Below are 12731 nucleotides of genomic sequence, written 5' to 3'. Positions count from 1 at the left end.
TGCGGTAGATCGTCCAGGACAAACCTAATCTAACCGTTTGACAACAAGTTGATAAAATGAATACTACAGTTGAACAGTAGATTGAAGACTAACGACAAAATTAAACCAAAGTAACTCCTTTATGGAGTATTTATACGGATTATAACAATAGTAAAATTAAATGTTCTTTGGTGACAAGGCTGCACACGCCGACTTGCACGGCGGATGTTGTGCATCGTCCTTGCATCGTGTGCATACAGAGTATATGCACAATGCACATAATCGCATACATTACATTGGTTTTTATTGTAAAAATAGCATAATATTAAACTATGTACTCCAAGTGAAAAAAAACTTGGAAATTGCAGTTATTTTTAAAAAGAAAACGAACGTCTCGTCCTGTACGAATAACCCCGTACATTTATATTACACTTATTAAAGCCAGTAATATATTTTGAAACTGGTTAACAATATATAATAAACCGACAGCCGATTTTTTGAGTGAACACACACACACACACACACATACTTACATTTTGGTTTTATGTGGTCGGTCGGTTCAAACGTGCTGATTTTTGTATCTCGCACGCGTTATACCCACACGATCCGGATTTCAAAAACAAGTATTTTTTTTTTTAGAAAATTATACATTATGTATATTACATATTATTGTTAACGGCGGTAATACAGAGTGGATCGCAACCGACTGACCGTAGTACACACTTGGTATTCCAAACGCGTACACGCAAATTATAATACACCAAGTATATATATACACATTTTTTAAACATTTTTTTTTTTACCTAAAACCAGTTCAAAACAGCTGTCCGTACCGTTTTGGAAAAATCACGTGAGTGTGTGTGCAATTTCTAATTGGCAAAGTTTGACTGATCACTTGTGTGACTCATTAATGTGCAAAACAAAACGTTGACCCTTCTTTGAGAAACGAGGCCAAGCCATCATCTTGGTAATGTGACCGCCATACGTCTGTAATCGTTCCGGACCCTTACGCGGTATTGGCTATTGTGTGTGTGTGTGTGTGCTGTGATAAATTAACACAGCCACACACAACTGACGTGGGAATATGAAATCATAGGACGTGTGCTACGTGATCGAGGCGCAGAGGTCAAGCTCGGGCGACGGACCGGCGTGGCCCTTGTAAAAAAATAGTAATAAAAAACTAATCAAATTTCCACTTTCATTATTTAAAAACGGTGTCTCCGCGGGCCCTCCGAGCAGAGTTTATTGGCGAGCGAGCCTAACCTAATAGGGAAAACGGTTGTAATTTAACAAAAAAAAAAAACACAAATATTACAAACCGAATAACTATTAACCGAAAAACGAATAGAAAAGAAAGAAGATAATTCAATGTTTTTTTCATCAAAATAAGATGCATTAAAAATTGTTTTTAAGAGAATAGTGTTACAGTGTTAAAGTTGTAGATTTAAATCTGGTCGAGATGGTTCTTCGAGTTCTTGTGTAAATACCCTTTTTTAATATTTTCAAAATGTCGTTGATCTCGAGCAGAGTTGTGCATCATTCGAATGAAAGGTTATCTAAAAATAAACATCTAGATAACACATTATTCAAGTTAAAGTTATTCGAATAGTTTCAAATTAAATTATTCGCATAATTTTTAAAAATATTTTTTTAAATTATTTTTTTAAGTGTTTTTTTCAGGTAATTATATTTGAAAATATATTGTAAATCTAATATATTCTACATTTAGGAAATACATAAAACCAGTAAATAAAGGAAGACAATTTTTCATTCTAATAAGAATTTGCACAACTCTGGTTGAGAGTCAAGACCAGCGTTATTACCGCATTAATATGTACCGGTTATATTATTATGGTTAAATTTAATGTTAAGCCTAATTGACGACGAGAAAGGCCGTCGACAGTCTTAAAGTAAAGTCAGCTAAAGTAGTGTAATAATAATCACAGACAAAATATGACAAAGTAAACGCGCCAGCCAAGTTCACGACCGAGGTTATTGTGTACCTATTTTTTTCAACGTTGATTGGCTACGACCGATTTTTTTGTGGGTATTTTTTTTTTTTTTACTGTAAATTAATTTACACGGCTCTTTGGTAAAACGCGGTTGGCGAAAGACGAGGGGAAAAAAACTAAACTGGTTTTATGTTGTACATTGCCCCGGAGGCAGCGGCGGTGGCGGCAGTGGCCCTGCACCTTAATTTTTCTCTTGACGAACTACTATGAAACCCTAATTTATTTTCAAACGTCGTCTCCGACTTCTTTGTGTAAGACAGCAAACGCATATTATACATGTTCTCCAGAGTGTACACACATACACAATAATATATATCCACATGCTCAAACCTATAAACGTCAGTGGGGGAAAAAAAAACTACAAGCACTAAAATATAATATGTTATTAGAGTGATACAGTTTTTTGCGCTCTAACAATAGCAAACCTATCCTATCCTTTCCGTATGTACAGTAAGGTCAAAGACAATATCGTTATTGTAAACACAAGAAACGGTAATAAAAAAAAATGCGGGCGTTTATAATATTGTATAATATCCAATTAACTTGGACGCGGCGGTTGTATTTTTTTTTTTTTTAGGTCCACATCAATAACAAATACAAATCGAAATAACCAGTTTTATTTTTTCACAATGAGCAACGTTCGTACTGGAATATTATAATAACACATTACGCGACTGGTCAATCACTTTTGACCGTTTCAGCTTTCTGCTTGGCGTTTTGAGCTTGTGTTAAGATGTGTTCGAATTATGTTTAGTCATCATTTATATAGTCAGCCGATAAACAGACATTGACAACCGTATCAGATTCGTGTTTGGACCAAGCAACCCATTCGACTTATTCGTGCCGACTGTTGAAGACTATATTGCTGTTGCTTGTGCATTTATTACACGGTGAACTTATGTATTCGGCCCGGCTAAACCATCCTGTTCGTTGCACACACACACCGTCGACAATCGTGAAAAATCGCCTTAAACCCACAACAAAGTGAATCGATCCAACGACAGTTAATAGAGTACCTGCTTTATTGGACAAATACCATAATTTAACCATTAAAAAAAAAAAAGAAACCTGAACGAAAATCAGCTATAACACTAACGAGTTTCCTAGGTTTTGGTCATCGTGGAAAATATAATAGTTTTTTTAGTAAACCATTAACCTTGACGTGCAACATACAATATTTGTACATACGTGATGACATCCGTCTGGCGACTATTTTTCACCACAAAGAATATTAGCCAACGAAACAGTTTATTTTATCCATTCATTTGTTTTGTATAATATGTTAACAATAATCTTACCAATAAGAGCACAAGGAAAATACAATTTTTTTTTTTGCTCTGCTATAAAATGTTTTAAAAATCATTATTGATTCAGCCCGTTTGAACAAATTATTATAATATCGTGGGTCTCGAATGGCACTCAGAGACCCTTTATACATATATATAATATATATGAATATTATCAGGACAGCTAAACAAGACACATCTTTCAAATTCGCCAATGAAAAATAACTGCCTAGCTGAGCAGTAGGGAAAAATCCGGATTTTCAGAATTCGGTAAAATGCAATTTTTAAGAAGTTTAACAAAGTATATGTTTGGATTTTCAATATCCCTAAACAGGAAAAAATGTAGATTATTGAATTATTAAAATTCAAAAATTTTGCCCGGATCTGTAGCTTTTCTAAAGTATACATTTTGAATTAAAATTCTGACCTAGAATTGATTGGTTGCAAGATACAGGACGAGTGAGTACCATTATATTATCGATTCAAGAGAAAAAAGATAAGAAAATGAGTAAGCAACAAGGAATAATATATTTTTATTTCGACAGACAGTAAAACGAGGCGCAGACGATGGTTTTTTTTTTTTTTTTGATTTCCCAAACGTTAATGAACTCGAAATTTATGCGTTTGGAATATTATACATCGAGTTTTGGTCGCTTCTCGGTTGTCTTTGGGCGCGTATCTTGGTCGGTAATATGTTTTCATTTGGGCTTAACGTTAACGTGTCAATTCCGTTTGGTCGGACCCGCGCGTGAGATCGAAAACCACTTACCTAGCAGCCAGGCCCGACGTCTATCTGCAGTCGAGTGCAAGTATGTATGTATGTATGTATGTATGTATGTAAGTATAATATAATATACGATGTGCTCATGTGTAGTAGGTATATACCGAAAATGACTAATGAGCGACGTGTGTACACTTGACTTGCGGTAAAAAAAAACCTGAAACGGTACACACAACACTCGGATATGGACGGCGGGGGGGGGGGGAGAAGAGAGTAACAAAAAAAAATAGATGTAATAAAAAAACCTTGGGGCGGCCGAGGAGAATGGCCTCTGATTATAATGGTGATGAACCATGAACCTGCCGCTCGTTGAATTTCTTCGTCTGCCGCTGCTGACCTCTACCGTTGAAGAAAAAGCCCGTGTCACTTTTGAAAACACACTTGGAATAATAATTATTATTATCATCGTTGTTGCTATTATTATTACTACACGGCAGCGGCAGCAGCAGCTATCTGTGTGTGTGTGTGTGTGCGCGCCGGTAATCATTGGATAACTACTAATTGGCCGGTGATAATATTTTATACGTATACAAGCACAACCGATTGTATAATACAATATGCCAAAAAAAACCTAGTTATTTTCTCAGCTGCACGACAAAAACATTGAATCGTGTTATCTCTTATCACTACTCATCTGTTATCTCTTGTCGAAATTTCTTGTTTCCAGCCCAATAACATAAAGTCCATGTTAAATCACATTGACGGCTGTGCAAAATCCCCGACCTAAATGCTTTTTAAATGGGATATTCAAAATTCCTTCTGATCCGGATATTGGAAATCGGTTTAACCGTGGATTTGGTTTGCCCGACCCTGGCCAATGATGTTTTAGCCGGGGTAAAGGTCCCACAGATATATATATATATATATTATAATACAATTAAATTACCAAAGCGTGTAACGGACTCTGTGTGTTTGCTGTCAGCTATTTGTATGTTAATATAGACTTCGGGGAGACGCACGTTTCGAGACTAATTGCTGTGGGCTTTTGGTTTGAAAACGAATTAATTGTACCTACATGTAAAATATGAATTATTCATCCAACGAAGATTTATTGTTATGACTCGAAGAAAAACATGCACACATCGAGTAATTAGTGCGGGATAATGTTATTTATATTTTTTTACAAGGAAACCGAAAAGCGAGAACCGAATAATTCCTTGTTGTACGGACAAATCATCACGCAAGCATATTATTCTATCACGAAGAGTCACGCCGACCTGAGATTATCATTAAAGTTTTGTTACATGTTTTGATTTTTTCAGAGTGCCCTATCCGGTTCCATATAATCTGTGATAATACATAACGCGATTGAGTCGACAACCCTTTTTCGGTCGACAAAAGCGAATCGCAGGTTGTTTATTCAAATGTTTACAGTCGTATATATTATATTATTACACCGTTAAGAGAGTGGTTTCCAAACCGCTATTACACGAAGAAAAAGTAAAATCCCTATGTGCACGGTCGTGTATAACGTTATGTATAGTGTGTGTTTGGGCAATAACACGAGGGCGTTAAGAAGAACGTTAAAATATACAAAACCGATTCTTTGGGTCTTTCTGTATATTGTGGCACCGTGTGTGTGTGCCGGCATGAGGGACGACCAGGCTGAGCCGAGAGAGAAGAAGAATAAGGAAAAAAATATATACATTTTATTATTATATTCTGGTCAGCCGTTCGGGGGGATTGGACCTTGAGAACTGTGGACCCAAAAAAAAAAAAAAAAATTCTAATAATCAATCCACACTGTTATACACACACAAGTCAAAGGAGAGCCGACAGCCCGTGTCTGAACCCACTTCAGGCCCTTGTCAAATGATTTATAAGCGGTTCTGCTCGTTCGCTCTTAGGCCAAATACTCTGTGCTGTTGTGTACGCCATATAGCTGTGCTATTCCGTCGTCACCGCGTGCATTCGATATATTATAGGTAATAATAATTTATAATGACCAGCAGCAGCAGCGACAAAATATACAGCTTCTTTGCAAACCGAACCGGCCGAATCAACGACCGCACATCCATACCGCCGGTATAATATATTATTGCTAATATATTCTACTTGTTTATTTAAAAAAAAAAAATATATATATATATATAAGGCGATCGAGACCACTGTCCGAGTATATGTAGTTCTTCTGCCATCGAACCAGACCAGATATCTTAAAGGTCGGACCACTCCGTCCTTGAACACACACATACACACACAAGACCGTCTGTCTGGACCGGACCGTCCGCATGGCATAATATATATTTATATCCCAGTCGACCCTATTGTATATCATTGATCACGCACAGGTCGTTCCACGTTATTAATGAACGCGATATAATATTATTGTATATTATGTTGGTTACTAAAATATTATATATATATATAAATAATAATATCGAAAAGGTTTGTTTTAGAAAACAATAATTAACAAATCTAAAAGGTTTGGCAAGTCCAATAATCACAAATGCAAAACGAGTACCTAATGTTGTAACTTAATCACACAGTACTCATAGGACAATTAACGATTGAATTTTTTAATTAGTAGGGGAGGGAGCCGATATTATGCTCTAGGGAGAATGCATGTGTGTTCGGTTCTACCCCTTCAATGAGAAAAAAATATGTCCGGCTCTGGTTATCACTGGCAAACCGCTAATATTATGTTATTGAAAAAATTACCTCAACTTTTTCGGTACAATTGATTACAGGCGTTTATATATTTTGTTCGTCACTTGTAAAATGATTAGTCGATCAACATATTATTGTATTGAAAAGTGTAACGACTGAAGTTCTGGGTTGAACGCGGTGTACGGTCAGTCAGTATAGGAACACCTGTTGGCGGTGGTCGACAACACGTAGGTAATATTATTATAATAACGGTTTTCGGACATAATATTACTGCCCTTTTTTCCCTTTTCAAACGTTATTGTGCCGGTTAGGTGCATAATGTTATTTCATTTACTACATTTCATGTGCACCTGCTTTGAAGAACTGTGCGATTTTTTCATCGTTTTTGGGTGTGTGCGATTCAACGTTGAAAATTAACTACAGATGATAATAGTAAATCATTTTTTTTTTTTTTACAACCGTACCGCGTTGCCATGCAAGTGTGTCTAATAACAAAGTTATTTCGTTATAAATAATATTTTATAATATAAAATAAACGATAACGTTGAAACATTGGAATTGCATTAGCACTGGAGAAAAATACACAGTTGGCCGAACTAAATGCACAGTTGCTTTATAGTTATCCCAACTAGAAATTTATCGTGTCCCTATGATAACCACGGTTTTAGTTGGACCAACTATGTATATTTTTCTGTGCGCTGGGAAAGGGGAAGAAATCGCTCAGGTGGCACAGGTTCGGCTAGGTGAAAAACGCTCTAGACCGCCGTTAGTTATAACACCGCTGCCTGTCGTGAGAGACTTGAACGGCTACTGCAACGGTCATCGCAACCGCGCATTGGTACGTACCCTGTAACTTGATTTCCGTCTCCCAGAACTTTTGCAGTTCGGTGAAGTATTTATCCAATATGAACACTTTGGAGTGACCCACGCTGGCCATCATACCCGGACTTTTCGACACACTGTACTACTACACCCGGCTGCTGCTGCTGCTGCTGGTGGCGTTTATCCGTCGTACAAAGATTACGGTTGTCTTCATCGCGTGACCGGGCCACACACACATCGCAAACGAATCGCACGGGCAAACACGGGGACTCGTCTTGTGGTGGCGTTATTTCTTATTATTATTATTATTATTATTAATTCACTTTATACACGGACCCGCGGTGCTTCGGACACGGTCAACGGACACGGACTGAGGGAGAACGTGAGCGCTGCCGCCGCCTCGGCAGTGTCAGGAGGAGGACTCTTCGACTATCGCGACCCGGTGGCGGCGGCGGCGCCATACACGCGGTGCACAACCCGGACGGTTCCACGGTTTCCGACCATGGACCGCCGCGTTTATTGTACTGCGCCGCGGGGGGGTTAATGATGATGATAATAATAATAATAATAAAAAAAAAAATGTTTTAAAAAACCCACTCGCGCCCCAAGGTCGGGGACTCGACGGACTTTCACGGTGCCGGAAAATCGGCGGAGACCCGCAAACACCGGTCTGGGCCGGATAAAAGATTGACTACTGGTAAGGAAAAGAAAAACCGACCGACAGGAAAAGTGTGGCCGGATAAGCCGGTAAAGAGAGATTTTCCTCGTGTGCCCCCCCCCCACCCAATAACGATACCACAGGCGCAATATCGATAGAAATACCGAAGGTGCTTAAGCCGCTCTGCATTTTCCAGGTGTTTACATTTTAATCAATGAGGTTAGTCGGTTTTTTTAAATTTGTCAACAATTAAGTTTATTAATATTTTCTTTTAATTCTTACAACAAAAAATAATACAATATTACAATTTACAGGCAGTTTGTACAAGAGTTTTGCGCCTTTATCGTTCTGCGCAATATGTGTCTAGAACTTTGTTTACGTTAAAAAAAAGATTTAAACTTGAGTAGGTTATTGTACTCACACCGTTTGCACAACTTGGAACTTGCAATGTATTCCGAAACGTTGGCAGACAAGTCGAGCTACTAAAGTGGGTGTACCCGCAAGTTGTGTCAATAGTGTTTGGTTTTGTTATATAAATATTTTGTCATGTTATATTTTTCTATGAAATATACAATATCGACAAATCTGTAAAAATGCCATGACCCGTTGAAACCAAGTCTTTATTTTTTTTTTTTAAAGCTGAAAACAAACGTTCACAAGATGCAGAACTAATGGGAAGCGTGAGAGCCACCTGAAACTGATATATGATACTAAGTTTTTGATTTTTTCACATCAAACATTTTTCTAAGCAGGTTTGGGATTCTAAAAACCAACGTTATTATCTTAATATTTATTAGTAGAGCGTCTGTAGAAAAAATAATTTAAAAACAATAAGTATTCATTTGTATGTTTGCTCGATTGTGTTTACATATAGATCGGTATAACGTAATTATGTAATGGGGATTGAAAAGTAACCATCCACGATGGTAATAAATAATAAGAAGAAGAAAACAAGTGAAATTATAATCTACTAGTATACACTGAGCGACAAGATTAATGATGGCACGGAGGTGTGTAGAGTAGGTAGATGAGACGGTGACGGACAAAGAAGAATGAAAGAAGGGGATTAGGGTGGCCGACACCACTTGTGTGGGATAAAGCCAAGAAGAAGAAACAGTGCGGGAAAAAAGTAACGATACTCGATTTATTACACGTGTACTATTTCTCAGCTCATTATACAGTACATATTTTTATGTTGCGCTGTAAAAATCTTACTTGGAAATCAAAACGTAATTAGCATTATTTCGTACTATGAGTAAAAAAATATCACAGATAAATGGTATCAAATTGTACCTTCTGATTTTTTAATCCTTGAAGGTTCTACAGCGTTATTATTATTATGGTCTTTACAAAGGGAAACGAAAACAATTAAATTTCGTGATTTAATATTTATTGTCCAACGGATAATTTGCTTTGTGTGCGGCAAAACAGAGTTGTAAATTAAAAAAAACCTAGTACCTATATATTTTTTTTTTACCTGGCCGAAGACCATTATTTTTTTTTTCGGTTAACACCGAACAGATCCTATCCTCTAACGTGATTCTACGTTTTTATTGAGCTTGTATTATAAAGATATTATGTTTATGGGTAATAAAACCCATAAACATTGTTTTAGTGGTAAAACAATATTACTGCTGTGTGATGTATACAAATATGGCGATGACTCGGAGAGCAATAAAACTCAAAATCTCTGATACAAATACACAAGACATTATATTATATTATCATGTAGCGGTTCGAATACATGTTGTTTTCCACGGTTTATGGTAATACTGCATAAGCAAGCGAGACTTGTATCGTAGCTCTACACCGCCTTATTGGCAAAATAGGCATTTTTTTTAGAGTTTTATGATCATCTTAGGTATATAATTCTACAACCGGGTCACGCGTATCGTATAACACAATAATATATAACTAGACAAATATATTATGGTCACTGGCGGAACACACACACAACCGCTAGATTTGGATGAATGAAATTTTGTGTTTTTCATACCAAACTATCTCGTTAACGACTCATAAAAAACTCGTGGAACGCATCAAGAGAACCGGACGGATAAATTAAAAAAAAAAAACATTTTATAATATATTTTTATTATTCAAACCGTCGTGGGAATTGATGACTGTCGATAAATACGTCACCGCGTAGGCTTCTCTTGTGTGTTAACGGCTTATTGGGATATGCATTTTAAACAGCTCGGTGCGGTGTGTAGTAAAAACCGAGAAAAAAAAAGGTGTTTTCCAATGTCTGGAAGACGGAGAGAGTATCAATTAAGTTGTCGGATTATCTGCGGCTGGCATCTCCGCGGCGTCTATGCGTTAAACAACGGCCTACTATGTGCACGCATGCACTTGGGAAAAATCCATTTTTCAATCATAATAAAAGAGAACCCTCTGTCGGATATCGTATTTCACACCCTTCGGTGCCGAAAATCATTATCACCAATGACGCCTGTCCGGCAACTTGTCAAAGTTGAATAAAGGTCTCCGGACCATATTGGAGAGAGTACTGTTATATTCAAAGGCGTGGTCTGGTTCGATTGATACTCTGAACTCGGTTCACCGTCGCCGGTTTTGATGATGCCACTCCGGCGGTTAGGTCAATGAAAATATTATGTTCTATCAACGAGACCGTGGGGCCCGGAAATCACTGTTTGGCCAAGCCCTCGTCTGGTACGGTTAATTATTGTCATCATGTGGGCGCAAATCCTCGCCGCGGGTCTTTAACAAGACCGTATTGCTTGTTCCACGAATCCGGGATGATCTGGCTTAATGATCGGTAAATCAAAAAAAGGACCTATCGTTAATCCGGAGCAGCCACCCTATACCAAATGTATGTATATATATATATACACCTTTATACTACCCTTTGAAAACATAACATAAGAGGAGAATGGGATTCGGGTGTACACGCCTATTTTATTTTATTTTTTTAAATAATATATTATACAATCGAACAGTAACAATGCTTTGTCGGAGAAACAACATTATAGTAAATTGTTTGAGTCACGGTTTTCAGAAAAAATACTTTTAATGTATACGGATGAGACGGATAGGTTTATAATAAATAATAATAATATGTAATACGATTTCTCGAAGAGGTTCTGTATAATCGTTACGCGCGTTTAATAAGAAATAACGATAATAATAATATGACTTATGCGTATTGTCTAGTAGTACACGCGATGGCTCCTGTAACACTATCGACGACCGAATGTGTGTGAACGTTTATACCGTCTATATTGTATGTTCGACGCTTATGACACGAACCGTTTCTGCTGCTGCTGCTCCTGTTGTGGGTATATTTAATACACCGTATGTACAAATATATGTCATCACCGCCAAAGATCACGTTTTGATCTTTGACACACACACACACACACCGTTTATCCCGGCAATACTCTTTTGTTGGATCAAATCACTATTCCCCAGTTTATCACAACCCAAACCTCCGATTGACATAAAATTAGAGCGCTTTAGATATTATTATTTTCTTTGCCGGTCAAACGGCGGCAACAACGACAGGGTTCCCTGCACGGATGCGATATAACTGCACCAAAAATGCATTATTATCAGTGCAACGTGGAGTCTTGAGCGTTCACTCTGGGAAGTTACATGCATCTCGACAATCTGACCGTTAGCGTTGGTTTACTACAGCTGTAAGCTCCGTTCAGTATAGACAATAGTAGACGTTGCTGCTGTGACTTGCGGCGGCGGGGCCTTTGTGGGCTGCGAATGAATCCGGCTTTGTACAACTCAAGCGTACGACGTAAGTTAACGGTTCAAACGACAATGCGACATGTCCATGTAAATGCCTATTGTTGTATTGTGTACCCGCGACTTTCCTACGCGGTACGCACACGGAGGCGTATTATTTTTATATTCCTTGCAAACAGCTATTATGTACAGCTGTTGTGGTAACCAATTATGATGTATAAGAAATCATTTCTAGGCGCTCTTTAACATAATATGAAACCGTTTTTGAGCGTTATGCTCTGGCGAACGCGTGTACTCGCGTTATTCCGCCAACCGCAATAGACACACACACACGTGTAGTCGACACTTTGTGTGGAAAGCACGAGTGAAGTACATCCAATGCAAACGCTTATTAGTTGTCCAACGGTACTCGGTAAACTCCGCTGACGGCTACAACGCCGAGAGGTTTAAACAGCTAAAAAAACTGTTTTCAGTTCAGTTGTATAAACCTTTGGATTATATTCCACAGAAAATAGAAAGTGTTCTTCTCTTGGATAGAGAATATTGGGGTTTTTTTTTTTTTTGGTCACACCGACCTGAGATTAGCTTTATATTTTAATGTGTGCGGTATTATTGTAACGCGTTTGTTGACACTCATTATTATTATTATTAACGGTAATAATTATTGTTATTTTTGCAGACACTGGACATCATATACAACTTAATATTGTGTGCAACATCAATAAACGACCGAGCACACCCGATGATGATAATATTCGCTAGCGGTGTTGCCAGAGGAATATCGATATTTTTTTGTTTCTTCGCGTTTGCCATTACACCTGTGTCTCGGGCCACACACGCCACGAAGGAGATCACCCAGCGCCAAG

General features: G+C 37.8%; 1 protein-coding gene across 2 annotated transcripts in view; it reads right to left on the bottom strand.

The window, feature by feature from the left end:
• Positions 1–12731, bottom strand: part of LOC126834170 (unconventional myosin-IXAa) — a 55928-nt gene that overhangs the window by 12725 nt on the left and 30472 nt on the right. The window contains exon 1 of one of the 2 annotated variants that reach the window (XM_050565914.1): positions 7515–7879. The exons of the other annotated variant lie outside the window; for it this stretch is intronic. Coding sequence (XP_050421871.1) covers positions 7515–7608 — 94 coding nt within the window. The 5' untranslated portion in view covers positions 7609–7879. Of the gene's footprint in view, positions 1–7514; positions 7880–12731 lie in introns of those variants that run through there. 2 annotated transcript variants of the gene reach the window in all.

The sequence above is a fragment of the Adelges cooleyi genome, unplaced genomic scaffold, assembly GCF_023614345.1.
Source record: "Adelges cooleyi isolate 19-005CV unplaced genomic scaffold, UGA_ACOO_1.1 ACOO_flye_CR_arks_rails_tigmint_CR_PRNA_21, whole genome shotgun sequence".
NCBI lineage: Eukaryota > Metazoa > Arthropoda > Insecta > Hemiptera > Adelgidae > Adelges > Adelges cooleyi.
Note: the sequence above shows the minus strand (reverse complement) of the source record. Positions and strands in the feature narration are given on the sequence as shown.